Source organism: Vanacampus margaritifer, chromosome 12 (genome assembly GCF_051991255.1).
Source record: "Vanacampus margaritifer isolate UIUO_Vmar chromosome 12, RoL_Vmar_1.0, whole genome shotgun sequence".
In the NCBI taxonomy this organism is placed as follows: domain Eukaryota; kingdom Metazoa; phylum Chordata; class Actinopteri; order Syngnathiformes; family Syngnathidae; genus Vanacampus; species Vanacampus margaritifer.
Window position 1 is genome coordinate 15,152,684 of NC_135443.1, and position 19,096 is coordinate 15,171,779.

Consider the following 19,096-nt stretch of genomic DNA (forward strand, 5'->3'; position numbering starts at 1 on the left):
GCTTGTGTTTCCCGCGAATACAGGCGGCTCATGCTGCGTGTTTATGGCGTAGGGAGCTTAGGTTAACACTAGCTAAAAGGTTGTCACCGTCAAGGTTCTTTCATGGCGAAGCAAAGCTCACTTTTCAATTTCTTCTCTAAGTCTCCACCGCCGGTGGCCAAGCCGAAGCCCAGCGCTCACCCGGTGGAGGCCGACTTGCCGTCCTCCGTCGACAAGTTCAACTCTTCTCCAAAAGAAGAAGCTAACCTAAAACTACCTCCCAGCAAGGCCACCACAATCAAATCAAAAAGTGTCGCTAAGAATGCGAAAGGAGGATTCAACAAACTGTTCGGCGACAAGGCGTCAACAGCAAAAGACGTGTGAGTTAATATTGTCATTGTTTGTTGGCTTAGTGAAATTCCAGTTAGCTTGTGCTTAGTATATGCTTTTTGTAAGTGAAACAAAACATACACAACTGAAGTCATGCATTCCCATTTTTATACGCAGACAATGCAGCAATTGCGAATGAATGTTATAAATGTAATGCGATGTAAAAATAGTATTTCACATTTAGGTAATGGATCACAATTACTTGTTAGTCATCTTTACAGAATAAAAGTAGCAACAACAATGTTGACATGTTTGAGGTACGCTTTATAGGCGTGTCCCCCTAAATCTTTATAGTTTTCCACACTGAATGACAGAGACACACAAATGTCTGATTAGGTATCATTGTTGAATGCCATTTTTGCTTTCAGGAGCTCCACATGCTCATTCAGTGCTGGTTCTCTTGTGTGGGCAAAGCTGGAGGGACATCCGTGGTGGCCATGCATGGTGGTACCCCAACCACTAACTGGACAGCAGATGCGAGGCCGCGGTCGGGCCCAGCGCTTACATGTCCATTTCTTTGACGAACCGCCCACACGGGGGTGGGTCAGCACCAAATATATCAGAGAGTACCAAGGTTAGCCATTATTAGAATATCTATTAATATTTTATGAATCTTGGTCCTCCAGTGGGGATAAATCGATTATCTTACGGGACGATTATCGGTGCCCATATTTGGTATTTTGACCAATATCAGTATCTACCTTTTTTGCGAATCTGAAGGCCAATAAAGCTGGTATCTCACTGAGTTGCAAATGCTTGTAAACATAGCACATTTGGGGTTTTCATCAGGGTTTGTAACATGTTGCAAAAGGAGGCAAAGATATTTACAGACAGTTTTTAACTTTTTTGCAATTTTAAACAAAAAATGTTTCATTGTCTGCAAGGAGCTTTTGAAACCTTTTATGAAATTTGATGAAAATGCAAAGTTTGCTTTGTTTGCGTGGATTCGTTACTCAGTGAGATACCAATTTTAGAGAAATTTTAAACTGGGTTAACCTCAGGGAACTTTTTTATTTTTGTAGGTATTTAAAATTTCCTTTAACTTTTATAAAAGTTGCTGCTAGGAACTCCCTGCACTTTTTTTTTGTTTTTGGAAATTGATTACTAATAATGAATTTTCATTCATTTGTGTTGCAGGTTCTGACAGTAGTGATGCTAAAACCGGAGGGTTGTTTTTCAGTGGGAAGCCTGAAATCCGCCGTGCAATGGAGTTTGCTGACAAAGTCTTGTTCGATAGCCCAGAAAAACGTTTAAAGATGCCTCTCTGCACAGATCCATCGGATGAGGAAGAGGAAGAAGAAGAAGAAATGGAGGTGACACAATTTAATTACCTTTGTTTTCTTTTTGGATGTAATCACATGACTTTCAATTTAATGTGTCAATTTTTTTTAATTAATTTTCTCAGCTCGACAAATCAACAGTGACTGATGACGAGGTCAACAATGAGGATCAAGAGAATAATGAGGAATTAAATTCATCCAAGGTCGGTCCACGTCCAACTCGATCCAAGGGAAATGAAGCCAAGCGCCGGCGTATAATCGTGGCCTCAGATAGTGAGGGATCTGACGACGAATTCAAACCAGAGCAAGCCGCGAGCAGCAGTGAAGATGAAGAGGAAGAAGCCACGGTGAGCAGTGATGTCGAAGAAGCGGAGAGCACACACGAGTCTGAAGTGGAAAGCCCAGTTAAGCCTGTAAAGCGCAAACGTCCCGTGGAGAAGCCTGCCACGGCAAAGCCAAAGATCACCAGTACCCCTTCCAGTACACCCAAACGACTTCCGGCATCGATATCTGTCGACACAAAGTCACGTTTATCCGCCTTTTCGGCCCCTGACACCTTTGAAGGCCAATCCAACGCCTCAGGCACAGGTGGAGGATCTACAATTTGGGACCACGAGAAGTTGGAGTGGTTGCAGGATCATAGGAGGAAAGATGGTCAAAGGCGTAAAGTGACGGATGAAGAATATGATCCGACCACCCTGTATGTGCCGGAAGACTTCACCAACCGAATCACTCCTGGCATACGTCAATGGTGGCTTATCAAGTCCCAGATGTTCGACACTGTTATTTTCTATAAGGTTGGGAAGTTCTACGAACTCTACCACATGGATGCTGTGATCGGAGTCAATGAGCTTGGACTGACTTTTATGAAAGGGACCTGGGCGCATTCTGGCTTTCCAGAAATTGGCTTTGCACGCTTTTCAGATGTACTGGTCCAGAAGGGCTACAAGGTGGCACGTGTGGAGCAGACTGAAACCCCAGAGATGATGGAAGCGCGATGCAAGACTCTGGTCAAGCCCACCAAGTTTGACCGTGTTGTGAAAAGAGAAGTGTGCAGGATCATCACGCGAGGTACTCAAACCTACAGCGTGTTAGACGGTACACCCGCTGAGAGTCAGAGCAAGTTTCTGCTAAGTTTAAAGGAGAAAGCCGAAGATGACCCAAAGGGCGGGTGTTGCCGCACCTATGGAGTCTGCTTTGTAGATACCTCGGTTGGCTTCTTCCATGTTGGTCAGTTTCCGGACGACCGGCACTGTTCACGTCTGCGCACCCTGATAGCGCACTTTGCGCCTGCTGAAGTGCTTTTCGAAAAGGGGAACCCATCCGTGGAAACGCGCAAAATACTCAAGGCTTCGCTGTCCTCGGCGCTGCAGGAGGGACTGAATGCGAACACTCAGTTCTGGGATGCTCAGAAGACTCTGAAAAACCTTTCGGAGGAAGACTACTTCAGAGAGAGTGCAGGTAAGGACCAGGCAGGGAGAAGTTTCCTACCGGCTATTCTCCAAAACATGACCTCAGAGAGCGACTCGCTCGGTCTTACCCCCAAGGAGGGCTACGAACTGGCACTCTCGTCATTGGGTGGTTGCATCTTCTACTTGAAGAAGTGTCTCGTAGACCAGGAGCTTCTCTCCATGGCCAACTTTGAAGAATACATCCCCGTCGATGTGGAAATGGAGAAAGCTCCCGGACAGGAAAGTTTCTTTGCCCGGACTCGCCAGCGCATGGTCTTGGACGGCGTGACTCTGGCAAACCTGGAGATATTTCAGAATGGCTCTGGGGGTACGGAGGGAACGCTGCTGGAGCGCCTAGACACCTGCTCCAGCCCATTTGGAAAGCGGCTGCTCAAGCAGTGGCTCTGTGCTCCTCTCTGTAACCCAACGTCCATCAGGGACCGACTGGATGCGCTGGAAGACCTGATGGCGGCCCAAGCGCAAGTGTCCGAAGTTTCGGACCTGCTTAAGAAGCTCCCAGATTTGGAGCGCCTCCTGAGTAAAATTCACGGCATTGGTACACCGCTGAAGGGTCAGGACCACCCGGACAGCAGGGCGGTTCTCTACGAAGAAGTCACCTACAGCAAGAGAAAAATAGCAGACTTTCTTTCCGCACTAGAAGGTTTCCAAACAATGCAAGAGATCGTCAATGTCTTCGCATCAGTTACTGGCGACTTTCAGTCCAAATTACTCAGCAAAGTGGTCAGTCTTAAAGGTGAGAGTGACGGTCTCTTTCCTGATCTCTCTGCTGAACTCAAGCGGTGGGAGACGGCCTTTGACCACCAAAAAGCTCGCACCACCGGTGTCATTACCCCAAAGGAGGGCTTCGACCCAGAATACGACCAGGCTCTGGTAGGCATCCAGAGTTGCAATCGAAAACTACAGGATTATCTGGACCGACAGAAAAAGAGAATCGGTTGCAAGAAAATGGCGTACTGGGGCACCGGGCGAAATCGATTTCAGATGGAGGTGCCCGACAGCGTCTCTGAGAGGAATATTCCCGAGGAGTATGAGGTGAAGTCGACAAAGAAAGGCTGCAAGCGTTACGTGACCAAAGAGTCTGAGCAGCTGTTTGGCGAGTTACAAGGATTCGAGGAGAAGAGAGATGCTGCCCTTAAAGACTGCATGAGGAGGCTCTTCTACAACTTTGATAAGAACTACAGCAACTGGAAGACAGCGGTGGAGTGCACGGCTGTGCTTGGTATAAACATTTATTCCATTATGAACGACTCTAGTAAGGGACAAATACGATTTTAGAACAAATTTTGCGGAACTCTGAGTTGTGCTTTCTCCTACGTTGTGTGAGTAAGATTATTTTGGTTAGATATTTGACATCTATAGTCATCAATGGCAGTGAATGAAATTGTAGTGTTTATTTATTTATCTGGGTTAACTAAATCAAAAAAACAAGTAACACTAGGCTGTGGGTCTTGTACAGATTAAAGCCGGTAAAAAAACAAACACTTCTTGAACGAATTAAGTTTGACTACAATGATTTTCTTTTAACTAACCTTATCGTCATTTTGTTTTCAGACGTTCTGTTGGCCTTGTCACGCTACAGCCAGGGGGGAGACGGCCCAATGACCAGGCCGCAGGTTGCTCTCCCAGACGGTGATGAACAAGTAGCACCCTTCCTCGAGCTCGCCGGTTCTCGGCACCCGTGTGTTACCAAGACCTTTTTTGGCGATGACTTCATCCCTAATGACATCTACATCGGCTGCTCCGGTGGCAGCGAGGACGGCGACGAGCAAGAAAGTCATGCCTGCTGCGTCTTGGTCACAGGGCCCAATATGGGCGGGAAGTCCACTCTCATGAGACAGGTGGGTCACTTGTGGCTGCGTGCTGGGAGGCAATTAACACAACAGCAGCGGTGTGAAACCTGCGGCTCTTTATTCCCTCTCCTGTGGCTCCCTCTTGATCTTCAAGAAAGTTTAGTAGAAATTAATATTTTCTTATATGTTTATTTGTATTTCTTAGATACAATTTTGTTTAATTTGAATTAATGATTTAGATGGTCAAAATTTGTAAGTTTTCAGGAAAAAAGAGACTGTAGATGAAAAATGGCCTTTTGGCTAATTCTGGCATATTTATATACAAATAAATCAATCAGATCAAAAGTAGATTTAAAACAAAATACATTACCTTAAACAATCTCCAATAAGTGACCATAAAATGTCCAAAAATGAAGGGGAAAAGCAAAAAATGACCATATGTCCATGAAATTGCAAAAAATGTTGGATAATTGAAAAGGCATCAAAGAAAATGGTACAAAAGTAACCCAAAATTACCATAAAATGTCTACAAAATTGCCAAAAATATCAGAAAATTGACAAGACACAAATGTTTAAAAAAAAACATATCCCAAAAAGGAAGGAGAGGCAGAAAATGAACATATCTTCATAAAATTGCCAAGAATGTCAGAAATTTGACAAAGACAGAACATCTAAAAATGTAAAACTAAGTCTGAAAAAATTGCTCACAAAAAAATATCCAAAAACTGAAGACAATGAATATCAAAGTATTTGGCAGAAAATTACCATCAAATGTCTAGAATTGCAACAACAACAAAAAGTCAGAACATTGATTTAAAAAAAGAAATTTAAAAAAGCATAATAAAAAAACATTCCAAATAACTATAATGTCCAAAAATAAAAGAAGAAATCCCCCAAATTACCATAAAATGTCCACAAAATTGCCAAAAATGACATAAACTTAAACCGTTTTTTTTTAAGCCATAAATCCATAACATGTCCAAAAAGGAAGAAGAGAGAAGCAGAAAATCTCCCAATATGTCCGAAATTTAAAAGAAAGGCAGAAAAGTGCAAATAATTTATAAAAAAATGACCCCAAAAAATCTTAAATGAAAGAGGAATGGTAGAAGAAAATGAATGTGTACGTATTGGATTGCATCTGTTATGATGCAGCTCTAATTAGCTCTTGGTCTCTATTGGCACTATTTCCGTCATCGCAATCTAAAAACTGTTTTGCGGCTTCAGCCTTCAGGCAGAATTTATTTGGCTTAAATGGCTCTTTTGTTAGGAAAGGTTGCTGATGTCTTCACTCCCCAGTCTGATGGCATGCTGCATATGCTCTATACACTTTCTGTGCTTTGCTGCAGTGTGGACTCGTGATTGTTCTCGCTCAGCTGGGTTGCTTCGTTCCTGCCGAGAGTCTGCGCTTCACGCCGGTCGATCGAGTCTTCACTCGGCTCGGCGCTTCTGATCGTATCATGGCTGGTAAAGTATCCAAAAAGAACGGGCAACATTTACTGCACTTTTGCTGTTTGTAACGTCTATTATTCATTTTGTCCACTATAGGGGAGAGCACCTTCTTCGTTGAGTTGAGCGAGACTGCGTGCATCCTGCACCATGCCACCAACCACTCACTTGTGCTTCTGGATGAATTGGGTACACGTTTGCTCGCTTGATGGTGCGTTTAGCATTTGCATGCATTTGTGTAAGCATTCAGTGGTGAACTGTGGGCAGGAAGGGGCACGGCCACATACGACGGCACAGCCATCGCCTGCGCTGTTGTGAAGGAACTTGCTGAAAAGATCTGCTGTCGCACACTCTTCTCTACACACTACCACTCCCTGGTGGAGGACTATGCCAACAATCCAGCGGTGCGCCTCGGCCACATGGTGAGTCTGTCATTTGGGACATAATCGTAACCTGAATTTGTACGCAATTTGTCACATGCGTGTAATTCATCTCTTACATGCATCTCATTCAGGCGTGTATGGTGGAAAACGAGTGCGAGGATCCAAGCCAAGAGACCATCACATTCCTCTACAAGTTCATTTCTGGGGCGTGTCCCAAGAGCTACGGCTTCAACGCTGCTCGACTTGCCAGCCTACCCGAAAAGGTCATCCAGTCTGGGCACAGAAAGGCCAGAGAGTTCGAGAAGAGCACCATCAGTCTTAGACTCTTCAAGTATGTTCTTAGTGTAATGGTTACTTTTCTCTTTTTTTTTGAAGTTGTCATTCCCCAGCTCACTGCGATGTCTTCTCTCTACCCATAACAGGAAGCTCTGCCAGTTTGCTGAAGACACCACGCAGGACAAGGCCCGTTTTGCTGCACTTGTTCAGATGATGCAGACCGTATAATTTGGAAACGTTTTTTTTTTTCTTTCTTTTCACTCACACTGCTTCAGTACAAATCACACTTACGGTGGTGCACTGCCCTCCGGATCATATTTGCATATGCGGTTATGTCACTTTTCTGACATTGTGGATCAGTTCGAGACAGTGCTCACACTTGTGAAGGGCATCCTTTGTTCTGAAGAAGAAAAAAACACTACTGTGATCTAATAAAGTTTATTAAAAAAAAAAAGGACAATGTTTACCTAGGAAATTAAACCCTTTTAATTCAAGCTAGCGCCTACTTAACGGTTATTGAATACTTCACAATATATTAAGTCTAGATGTTATGATACATGCATACATTTCAGTCTGAATTAGAACCCACAATCACCAGTACACATGAATTGGGGAGGAATAATGAAATTATATAGTGCTGTATGTAGATACTGGTCTCAGCGTCAATGGAGTAAAAAGCCTATTGGGTTTTTCCTGCAACATTGACAAATGTGAAATGAACTGAAGAGGATTTCACAAGACCTGGGACCCAAATAAGTGAAAACAAGAAAATGGTTAAATTACAAGGCGGAATAGTTAGGATTTTTGGTCATTTATAAGCCACAAGATTCGTGGCAAACAGCCATGTATGGGTCAAAAGAAGCACAGACTTCTCTGTGGTTTCATCTAATTAAAAAGCAGACAATTCTGGAGGGTGAGGGGGGGCATGCGTTGATGTGAAGTAATACATGTTCTGTGAAAATACATTTCAGTCTGTACTGCAAATGTGCCAGTGCTGCAGGAGAAACGGCTTAGTGTTCCCCTCTCATTTCTCAGCTCTTTCACAGAAAGAAGTTAGATACTGCGACATGAGTATAAGTACAGCAATTCTGGGATATAACAAAAAAACATTTAATAAAATAAGGACATTCAAGTACAGTAAGATCTTTTCATGAAAATACAAAACTACACAAAAAGCATTAAAATCAAATGAACAGTTGAGTTGGATGTTGGAGAGGCGGAAGTGCTAGTTCATATATTCTCATACGTATGGTATGAGTTGCTCAGTCACCCAGCGATGGAAGCATTGCGGCCTTTAGGGCCTTTTACTCCACCACAACGCAGCATCTCTTTGCCACAAGTTTCTACATGACTGCATTTTTTTTTGTCCCCCTCCAACGTGATGATCCACTCCACCAATTGTCATTGCCACTCAATAGGCAATCTGACATGCCCACAAACCCCCTATGCATCTTATTTCATTGATGTCACTTTTTTTTTTATATATATATATATATATATATATATATATATAAAATAAACAGAAAAGCTAGGCATCTTTTATGTCCAAGTCTTTTTTTTTTCATTGTAAATGCTCTGTGAGAGTCTGTATTTAAATTTGGGTTTCCTCTTCCTCGGTCCCATTACTGCTGAGGCGCAATTGGACTCGTGGTGTGGTTTTCAGTTGTGCTGCAGCGTATTGGACTCTATAGGAGGGGCGGAGTCGTAGAGGGTGTCTGTGTCGTGCGTTGGCTCTCCGGCTAAAGTGCAAGGATTTGACAGCGTCCCTGCACCACAGTCACAGAAGAACCTACGAGTGGTTGGATGGTAAAAGGATGAAATCCACAATCAGTGAACGGAGGGAAGCATTGTTTCGCTATTCAACGAGAAGAATTGTGTTGGGCACACTGACCGGTCGTGTCTGATGAACTCCACATCGTGTCCCTGGTGGCACTTTTTGATGCAGTTCACACAGATGGCGTTGCGGTCTGTTGTGTTACAGGTGTGGCACCTGTGGCGAGCCAAATGGGAGCCGTGAAGTCAACAAAACAAAAACAGCGGGTGACATCGTTATCTGGCTCTCTAACATGAAATTACCTGTAAAAATCGTGCATTGGATAGCTGGTGTAACTTGAAATCTTGTACAGGCACTGACCTCTGCTTACAGCCTTTTCAATGGCATCTTGATTGTTCATTATTTTGTTATCTGCAGGGTAAGAAAGATTACAATTGTCATTTGATAACAGTTGGTCATGAAAATTTGTCAGTCCAAGCTCGTACCTTTCATCGTAACGTTGACACCAGATGCAAGAAAAAGTCCACCAAAGCGATTATTGAAGATCTGATTGCCCTCTAAAGTCGCTGTGGCATGATTGGTGATCTCGATACCTGGTAAAAAAAAAAAAAAAAAAAAACAGGATTCAGATATACATCACCTTTTTTCACACTCAATCCTGGATTTCAGATGAACTGACCTGCGGCAAAGCCGTCAAATATTCTATTTTTCCTCAAGACGGGGTGGCTGTTGGTACTGATGAGGACGCCTGCTTGGGCATTTCTAAAGATGTCATTTTCCTCAAGCAAACCTGAGAGAAGACACAAATGTCAATTTACATACTTTTTAAAATATCAAAGAAAGCTATTGTAATTCCACAACTAGAAAATAAAATACAATGATATTTAAAAAAAAAAAAAAAAGTCTTATATAAATACTTGAATATCATTTCAAACTACTCTTACATTTCTCTTAAAAATAAATAGCTTGAAGATGATTTGATTGTGAGAAAATGCATTGTAAAGGTGCGTTGTACATGCAGCAGCAAATGAGTGAAGAGATGAAGATTTACTGTATTTAATAGTCCAACTACAATGCTTCATGTCAACATAGTTACCTCTTCCTCCATTAAATATGCAGATTCCGCCATCTCGCCCATCATGGATCTTATTCCGTCGCAGGGTGGGGTTGCTGTCTGTCTTAATCCACACGCCTGCCATAGCATTGTCAAAGATCTCATTGTCTTCGATAAAGCCCAGGCCTGCAAAACAAAACGTTTGAATTTCAAGGATATTTGAGTCATCATACCATTAAAAAGAAACATGAATATAAGTCATCTTCTCACCTGAGTTGTAAACCAAAATGCCGCCATTCTGACCTCCCCATATTTTGTTCCGCCTGATCTTGGGATTGCTGCCGGTTCTAGTGATGGGAGGGCGGGGACAAATGGGGCTCAAGCTCACTTCTACAACACATTTCAAGTTTGTGGGAAGTATGTGACGCATTTATCGTCATACAAACCTGATTTGAACTCCGGAGTACATGTGATTGTAAATGTCGTTGTCTTCCAACACACCATGGCCGTTGTCATAAAAGTAGACACCGACCTGTCAGAATGAAAAAGAGTGATGAATCTGAATATTGTGATAAGACCATTTCATGTCCCTTTGAAGGGACTGTGTGTAGAATTTTTTTGACTTAAAACATAGGTCTAATAATCGTTAATGTTTCACCGCCATCTTTCTGCTACGGACACCCAAGAGACATACTTAGCGAACATAGTAGTTGGTGGTAGGCTTACAAAGTGTGGTCTCTTTGAGACACTGTAGTGCCCGTTATTCAAAATGGCACTTCAATCTTAGGTTGTTGCATTCTATTAGTTCACCACTAGATGGCAACAAAAAAAAAAAAATCTACATACGTTCTTTAAGACAATATTTGGTGAACCTGGCATTGTTTAACGTCTTACATTTTTATTTTAAAACCTAAGTTTGTACGACTCAATGGCTTGTACTCAAACCTGCTTGCCGCTGTGTATCCTGTTCCTCCGCAGTACCGGCGTGCTGCCCGTTGTGACCCACACTCCGGCTAGCGTGTTGCTGTACACCTCATTCTCCTCAATGACACCTTGTCCTTTTTCATGCTGTGTGATACAACAAAAAACAATGCGTGTGCCTCAATAAAAATTGCATATACATTTCAAAGATCATAAATGTTCAAACTTGATGGTCTAAATGTCTATCTTACCACATAAATGCCACCATGCTGACCGTCATGGATCTTGTTGTGTCTGACAATAGGGCAACTATTTGTTCTGATCTGAATCCCAGCCAAGGCATTCCCATAGATGTCATTTCCTTCAATAAGACCTCTGCCATCACCAAAAATATACACGCCACCTTGGTTGCCATTAAATATAGCATTTCCCCTGGATTAGAACACAGCACATTTTAGCATGTGACAAACTTATAGATAGACAAGTCCACATTTTGACATTGAGGTGGCCATGCTGACCTTATTGTAGGGTCGCTGTTAGAGGTGATCCATACGCCGGCAAAGTTATTTGCATAGATCTTATTTTCAATGAACTGCCCGCGGCCCTTTTCGTGCACATAGATGCCCCCCGTCTGGCCATGATGGATCTCACAGCGCACCACTGTCGGGTTGGCGTACGCCTTCACCTCAAACCCGGCGATGCGGTTCCTATGGATGTTGCAGCTCTCAAAGTAACCCTGGAAACAGACCAGAAATTTTACTTAGGCAACTCGGATTCGCTGTTTGAAAATGTACCACTTACCATGCCGTGGTCGAATGTAAAAACGCCGACATCTCTGCCGTGGTGAATGTGATTCCTTCTGATGATTGGGTTGCCGTGGTTTTTCACCCAGATGCCAGCCAGAGCATTGTTTGAGATCTCATTGTCCTCATATATTCCCTGGAAAAACATTCAATTGTCAGTGGAGAACTTAACATCTCAAAATTTTCTCAATTAATAGCTTATTGACCGTTGCATTTTTAAAAATTGGCCGAAGTCAATATCTGCCTATATCAGCCCTGACAATGGATAATAATTGGTCTACCACTACAATAAATACTTTACTGAGAAGTTCATTCACAGGCTTGTGTGAATGAAGGTACATATAGTACCTGTGCATGGTCGGTGATGTAAAGCCCAACATTCTCACAGTCGCTGATGTTGCAGTGCTTGATTGTGGGACAAGCACCCTGGCCACTGACACACACCGCCGACCCCACTGAAAAAAACAGAATGAACATTGATTGACACCAACGTAATGTTGAAGCCGAGCAAAGTAGCAGAATGCATAATTACCTGTGCATGTGCTGCGTATGATGCAGTGGTCAATAATTGGGCTGCAGTTGACAGTAATCTCCAAGCAATGGTGTGCGTTATGGTGCTGGGCGGATTTATCGTCTGGATTAAACTACAGGGGACACAAGAGTCCAGATTATCACTTTGTCTTTGACATCAGCGAACACAATACTAAACAAGGAAGCTCACCCTTATGGTCATGTATCCGACGTAGGCGTCTTCTGAACCTTCCATGAACACAAACGTGGAGTCTCTGGTATTCTCAATGATGACTTTCTCTGCCACTTTTCCAGGAGCTAGAAACAGAGGGAAAGGGTCAAACTAGAGTGCAGACTCACTAAAAGGAACAAAATGTAAAAAGTAAGACACGCGTACCAGCACCAATCATTGTGATAGGCGACTCAATGTAGATCCATTCATCTGTGTAAATACCAGTGTGAACAAATATGAGGCCGTCAAAGTGGGGCTCCTGGCCCCCTCCGAGGGCATCCTCAATGGTGTCATAGTACTGGGGGGGACAAAGAAATCAGATGGATGGCTGCAGGCTGCATAGTGAAAAGGAAGAAGAAACGTTGGCGTGAAGTCACTTACAAACATGTTATCTCTCCCTTTGTACCTCGATGGATTGCTGTAGAAGTGTTCTGCAAAACCTGGCTTAACGTGAGCGCCTTTATACTGCCCAAAAAAATTTAAAATGAAAAAATATCACACAATTAGCCATTTATGGAATTATGATCTCTAACAACAACAAAAAGGCATAGTCGAGATATGACAGTATTAAGATTAAGATGAGCTGGGGTGAGGCTATCATGAAAATATTTCTGGAATATTTTTGTTCAAGGAAAAACTTGAAGGTTAATGGAGCCATAAGGAACACAAATTAAACTGTGCCATTCTTACACCCTGCAAATGGAAGCCGATAAATGTTGTCCTTTCATTTCATATAACATTCCCCATCCAAACACAGAGGACTTAACGAAGCGCAAGAAAGACAACATGTTTCAAGATAGAAGAAGCAAAAAAGGACATCTGCCATCTCTTTAACAATATGTTCTGTATTGTGCCAGTGAAGTGCACTGGATTGCATTGAAAGGCATTCTAACTTTGACTACAGGGTGAAACTCCTGAACAATGTCAGTTGAGACTAATATCATTGAAAATAGTGTGGTTGAATTTATGTGGCCATAGATTCCATGAAAAAGACAAAGGACAAATTTGCGAAATCTAATTGTTTGTTGCCAATGATGCACTTAAAATGTTTTAAAGAGAAACACAAAAAAAAAAAAAAGAATAGAAAAGGCACGAACAAGATTCAAAAAGCTGATGAAATGATACCATACCAGCTGCTGAAAACTTTCCTTCCAGGGATTTGGTTGCTCATATTCTTCTGGGTTTATTTGGTAGAACTTCCCTGCCTCTGGGTGCATCATGGGTCGCGTGTACTCAAAAACCTCCATGTACAGTCTTTTCCTGAAACAAGATGCATAATTGTTTAAAATCATCCGCGTGGGATAGGGTTGCACATTATATATAGTTACTAAAATAGTACCGCAAAACCTCGCCACCAAAAATGCAACAAAATCATGTTTTCTGCTCTTCACAAACGTGCTGTGTGCAGTACACATGTAGTTATTAGTTAGAAACATTTTTTCCAAATAAGCGGCAAAACATACTTGCTTTTTTTTCATTCCTAGTCCCAGTTTAAATATAATGTTAAACTGACATGTAAAAAAAAAAACATGATTAATCAATATTCACTATTAATGCTAACAAAGAATTTGAACAATTCCAAGACCAATTCATATCAGAAACTAGTGCAAACTTGATTAAAATATTAACACATCCTTGGAAGCACATTCCCTTAAGAGAAAAAAAATATATATATATTTTTTTAACTGTTTTAAATGATATCACACACCACCAGAGACTTACCATAGGATGGGGTCGTTTGCCAGCTCGCTGAAGCGCTTGCACACGCACGCCGAGCGGCACAAGTCCTGCTCCAGTAGGTATGAGAAGATCTTTAACACCACCTCATCTGGAAGCTTCTCCTGCAAATACTGCTCAGCTGGAGCTGCTGAAATGAACAAATTGGAGAAGTAAAAAGCTGTTTGGGGCAAAGAGTGACATGCCTGGTTGTCACATTTCAAAAATTATAACAATATTCTTGAAATCAAAACATGTCAATCGCACTTGAAAGCTAGCCATTTTACTTACAGGTGTTTTGATTTAGTGTTCAGTTTATCACGATTGAAAATTTGGACCAAGTTTGAGCACAAGAAAATTAGAATAAAAATGGTTAAAGAAAATGTCATTATGCTATAAAACAAAAAATACCCAATATAGTCTACATTGCATGTTCCATTTCTCAGTTTAGCCCTCAATTTTCTATACCACTAGTTTAATTTCACTCAAGAATACAATAATTTTACATTGCTGTGTTGTTGAATTATGTATTATGGGAGATCTTTCAAAAACAGTTTTATTATTTCAAATTGATGAACATGTTAATGTGGAAGAAGGAAGTTGTTGATAATCAGTTGCTTAAAATGTATTTTAGCCTGATTCTAATTTTAATACAAAAAAATATATAGTATACTCAATAAGTGTGCATAGTTACATGGTATATCTTGGCATTTGCCTGAAACCCTGGGTCGCTTTGGTCGGTGACCAAAGTTTTCTGTGGTTGAAGTGGAAGCACCCTATGAGAAGAGCAAAAAAAGGAAACATTAGTAAACTAACCTGCGTTCATGAGGCATTGCATAGTCATTTTCTTGCCTTTACCTCCATGTTTGTCTTTGTCGGACACACTGTTCTCTTGGGCAGAGACTTTCTTCTAAGTTGGTATGGACTGTTCTGAGCTCCTGGACCAGATTCTTCTGCAACCATATCTGCAGGAACGTCCTCATCTGGTAAAGGTAGAGATGCAGCTTAATCAAACTATTGAACAATACACCCACCCAGGAAATTGACTAGTGGTGCTCCAACTGATCGAGCACCACTCATGATCAGCCGATTTCAATGGAAAAGTATGTGATCGACATATCTCGATCAATGCCTTTTTCATTGCAGATCACAAAAACTGATCACCCATAGCTTGTCTTTTGCAGCCAACTATAAGACCACCCGTGTGCAGTATAGAAACCCCTGCCCCTTTTATTTAAAACATTGCACGGTGCCCGGCAAACCAAACAAACATGTTGCCGTGCGCGCTGTGCAGCTAACCAGCTAATGTGATCGGTATTGGTATTGGACGATCTTACCACTAATTTTGACAGATAGAAAGTACAGTTGGCACAATATTTATGTAAGTGTTAAATTAATGTAGTCTCAAAGGTTATATCAAGTTATCCAACATCAGTTAGCAACAGCACATACAACACATTAAAACACAGATAACAAAAAGATTTAATTACCTACTCTGTATGCTCCAGAAACCAATACAGATCCCATCAAGAAAGAGGGATTCAATCAAGCCTAAATAGAGCATTCACCCAGAGCTATATGCTAAGCGAGGATGGGATGCAAAGCCTTGTCTGCTTGTTGCTCTGGTTACAAAGATGACTCTCCCAGGCTAGTGGGCCAGTAACCACCAAAAACACTAGTCAGTCAGTTAAAGCAGCTAGAAATTGCACAGACTAACCTGCATACACCTTGTTACAATGTTTAATGGGCAATAAATGTCCTTCAATATATTTTATGCGATAACAAAATTACACAAGCCAAACTGAAAGATGACGTTTAATGATATCCACTAGCACCTAATTACTATATCACTACCTCTTGTTCTCTAGCAAACGTATTTCAGCTATAACAAACTAAGACTCGAGAGCATAACCAGCTAATGTTTACGTTTCACAATTCGCAGCACGTACTCCATACACAACATTACACAGTCAATTTACGTTAGTGTAAATTCAAGTCAAACCATAGGAGTTAAAACATCAAATTCCAAAAGTCGTATTCCTTCATTGACAAGAAATGGTCTGATACGAAACACCTGGGCTCAACTAGTTAGCCAAACATGCTAATAATAGCATCTGGTACGGCTGGGTTCATTGAGTATGCTACGACAACCACTTTGTGTACCATTTCCTACGTTTGACCCTCGTGAAACAAGCAACCCCGCATCAAGCTCGTCATTTCGCCGTCACGGCAAACGTTAGTCGGTGGGAAAACACACTTTTCAGCATCGGTAACCAAGGAAAGTCAAATAAATGCCCACGCAGAGCGAAAAAATACAGCAAAACAAAGCGCGGCCTGAATGCTAGCTCGGAACACAAAAGCCTCGGTGTTTCCTGACAACAAAAGCCGACATATACGCCTGCTATATGGTACCTGTCCCTTCACAACAACCGATATTCTGTGGATCTGAAACAACAGTGACGAACACACCCATTAAATTAAATAAATACACTTCCAAATGAGTATTAACCGAGTGACAGAGCAAGGCTAACGCTTCGCAGATCAATATTGAGGTTACCTCTTTCCTGGTGGTTCCTCTCCGGCTGCACCGGGCGCGGCCTCGACACTCGCCTTGGTCTTCTGCTAACGTTACTTGCTCTGACGGAGTTCATTTGGGGTGTTGTTAATCGGGAAGAAATGTCGAAGCCTTTACAGCAGAAGAGGCGACGTCGAGCGCATCGTCTATGCCTCTTTCAGGAGCATTGCGAGATCCGTCATTTTACGCGCTGGGCTCCACAAAATTGCACGGTGGTCGGGTTATTCCCGTTCCCCTGCGCTGGTTTTACGTCTCGGCCTAACCACTGGGGCAGGAGGAGCCATAACAGACGAGCACCGTCCGCCAGGAATCAGTCGCATCACATGGGACAACCTCTCCGTGTCACATGGCCCTCTCACATCCAGTCCAAACATTCAATTACGATTGCGCCAAGTTGCCAACTACATCCTAGATCAAGTTGAAGCTCAAGTGAAGCTCCCGTTTGGATTTAAGATGCCTTGCTCAACGGCATTGTGATTATATTTAGGAAATCTTAACCATTTAAAATATCGCAATACAAAAGTCGAATGAAGCACTCAAAACACTTAAAACACACTTAAAAGTAAAGCTGCTGTTGCCTAGTGTAACACGGTCATGCGCGACATGCAACCAAATATAATAAAACAGTAGGCCTATATTTTATTTTATTATTATCACTTTAAATGCATTTTATTCTGTATGTAGGATTATTCAAGTGTACCTATAATAATGGCTGGTTCCGCACCAATATATTAGATTTGTCAAATAAAAAAAAATAAAAATAAATAAACAATTGGCAATTAGGCTACCAGTATTCTTTTTTTTTTTTTTTTTTTTTTTTACAAGTTAATGTTTTATTTTTTGACAGTACTGTGGTCTAATGGATATAAGCCATTACAAGACAGTTCTATTTCTATAGCGCATTTCATACACAAGGCAACTCATTGTTCTTTACACAAGCAAAGTCAGAACAACTACAAGCATAGACAAGTATGACATTCCGAAGGAAAGCAGAGAAGACAAATATTTTACACAAATTACTAAGAGGATACATTGACAACGTTAAAATACAAACAGAACACTTAAAAAACAACAACAACATTTAAGAGTAAATAAATATGAGATTTCTAAGAAAACATGATTTAATTTAAACATGTTTAAAAGACTTTGATAAAATGTTCAAGAAACAAAGCAAAGTTTTTAACCTGGATTTAAAAAGCATTTACACACTGGGATGACTTTACTTCTGTTGGCATCTTATTCTATTTGTGTGCAGCATAACAGCTAAATGCAGCTTCACCATGTTTACTTTGAACTGTGGGCTCCATTAATTGATCTTTCTTTTGGTTAGAACCTGAGCTGCAGCATTCTAAATGTGATGCAACTGTTTAATGCTCTTTATAAGGTCTGCCTCTTCGGCTCAAAGGCCTATGTGAGGATTTTGGCTTCCTCTGGCTTACTCCTACATTCTAAAAGTAGTCTTCGTCATGTGGTATGTGAGTGACAATTTTGCTAATCTACTAAAATTTTTACTGATTTGATCATCATGTTAAGTTGAAAATGTGCTCTTTAGTGAAACGTGACTACTGGTGAATTGGGAAAACTATCTGCCTGATTGTAATGAAGCAGATGTTGCTTTGTCCTACTGGTGGCGCTCTTGAGCCTGAGTTGATGGCATGGAACCCAGAGCAAAGACTAACTGTCACCAGATGATATAGTAATGTACTTTTCTTATTCACTGTGTGTTATTCAACTTGTGTGTTAATCACTTTCAGTTTGGTAACTTGTTATTTACATTTTCTTGTTTTTGGTTTTTCACTTTTGTATGTATGTTGTTGTTTTTTCACTTTGTGCATTTTTTGGGGAAGGAAACTTAATTATGGCCTTCTAACAAGAGAGTCTATTATGCTGCTCATGGGACAATATTAAATCTGTTGTTGTTTTTTTAATGCAAGATATTAAAACATATTCAGCTCTATTAGATGGTGCAATAATCCAGTACCCTAGCTTAATGACATTATACCAACAAACAACCCTGTCTCTAATTCTCTTTAGCTCATTGAATGTGCACTCACTGGTTGCCCACTAGATGTCTCCTCTCCCTTTTCACCAGCTGTTGTGAGTGAAATGAGTGTCACATGGTAGCTGTGGTCCATACCAACAATGTGTTTGTCGCCTGCTCGCCATCTAATAGAGACAGTCTATTGTCTGGAAGATGCTTCACCTCACTCAGTTTTTGTCTTTCTTTATCATTCCATATTGGTAGTCGATAAAAAACTCCTGCTACTATAGATGAGGATTCAGTGATATTATTGTAGGTACTGCTCTATTGCTTTATGGCAGATTAAAACATTTTCCAGACTAGTCTAAAATTAATTCTGCCTGTTTGAGTTACATTATTATTATACACCTGATGACTCCACTGCTTAGCTGCAAAACTAGAATTTTCAAGCAATCAAATTTTTCCAACTTTTCCCCCCTTTTTTTTCTTGTCTTTTTCTTCCATGTCACCTTAT

The 19,096-nt window shown here is 41.3% G+C and overlaps 2 protein-coding genes across 3 annotated transcripts; one reads left to right on the forward strand and one right to left on the reverse strand.

Moving 5' to 3' along the window:
* Nucleotides 1–7,487, forward strand: msh6 (mutS homolog 6 (E. coli)). Its single transcript, XM_077581700.1, has 10 exons — nt 1–359; nt 738–943; nt 1,507–1,682; nt 1,775–4,340; nt 4,673–4,959; nt 6,258–6,375; nt 6,457–6,546; nt 6,625–6,779; nt 6,872–7,071; nt 7,163–7,487. The coding sequence occupies exons 1-10, from the start codon at nt 103–105 to the stop codon at nt 7,242–7,244; spliced, it is 4,137 nt and encodes a 1,378-aa protein (XP_077437826.1). The 5' UTR covers nt 1–102; the 3' UTR covers nt 7,245–7,487.
* Nucleotides 7,488–8,501: 1,014 nt separating this feature from the next.
* On the reverse strand, nt 8,502–16,994 carry fbxo11a (F-box protein 11a). 2 transcript variants are annotated; one of them, XR_013296167.1, is made up of 22 exons: nt 16,584–16,994; nt 14,885–15,009; nt 14,721–14,802; nt 14,033–14,177; nt 13,441–13,570; nt 12,692–12,775; nt 12,476–12,608; nt 12,290–12,396; nt 12,101–12,212; nt 11,917–12,023; nt 11,567–11,704; nt 11,284–11,501; nt 11,017–11,197; nt 10,790–10,912; nt 10,291–10,376; nt 10,115–10,191; nt 9,887–10,030; nt 9,470–9,580; nt 9,276–9,383; nt 9,151–9,201; nt 8,908–9,006; nt 8,502–8,805 (listed from the first exon to the last, which is right to left on the reverse strand). XR_013296167.1 is itself a non-coding variant. In XM_077581701.1 (22 exons), exons 1-22 carry the CDS (start codon nt 16,675–16,677, stop codon nt 8,676–8,678), a joined length of 2,643 nt encoding a protein of 880 aa, XP_077437827.1. In that variant the 5' UTR covers nt 16,678–16,992; the 3' UTR covers nt 8,502–8,675. The 2 variants fall into 2 exon arrangements, 1 of the variants encoding a protein (XP_077437827.1); XM_077581701.1 differs by having other exon boundaries at nt 9,093–9,201; nt 16,584–16,992.
* Between the last annotated feature and the right edge of the window lie 2,102 nt (nt 16,995–19,096).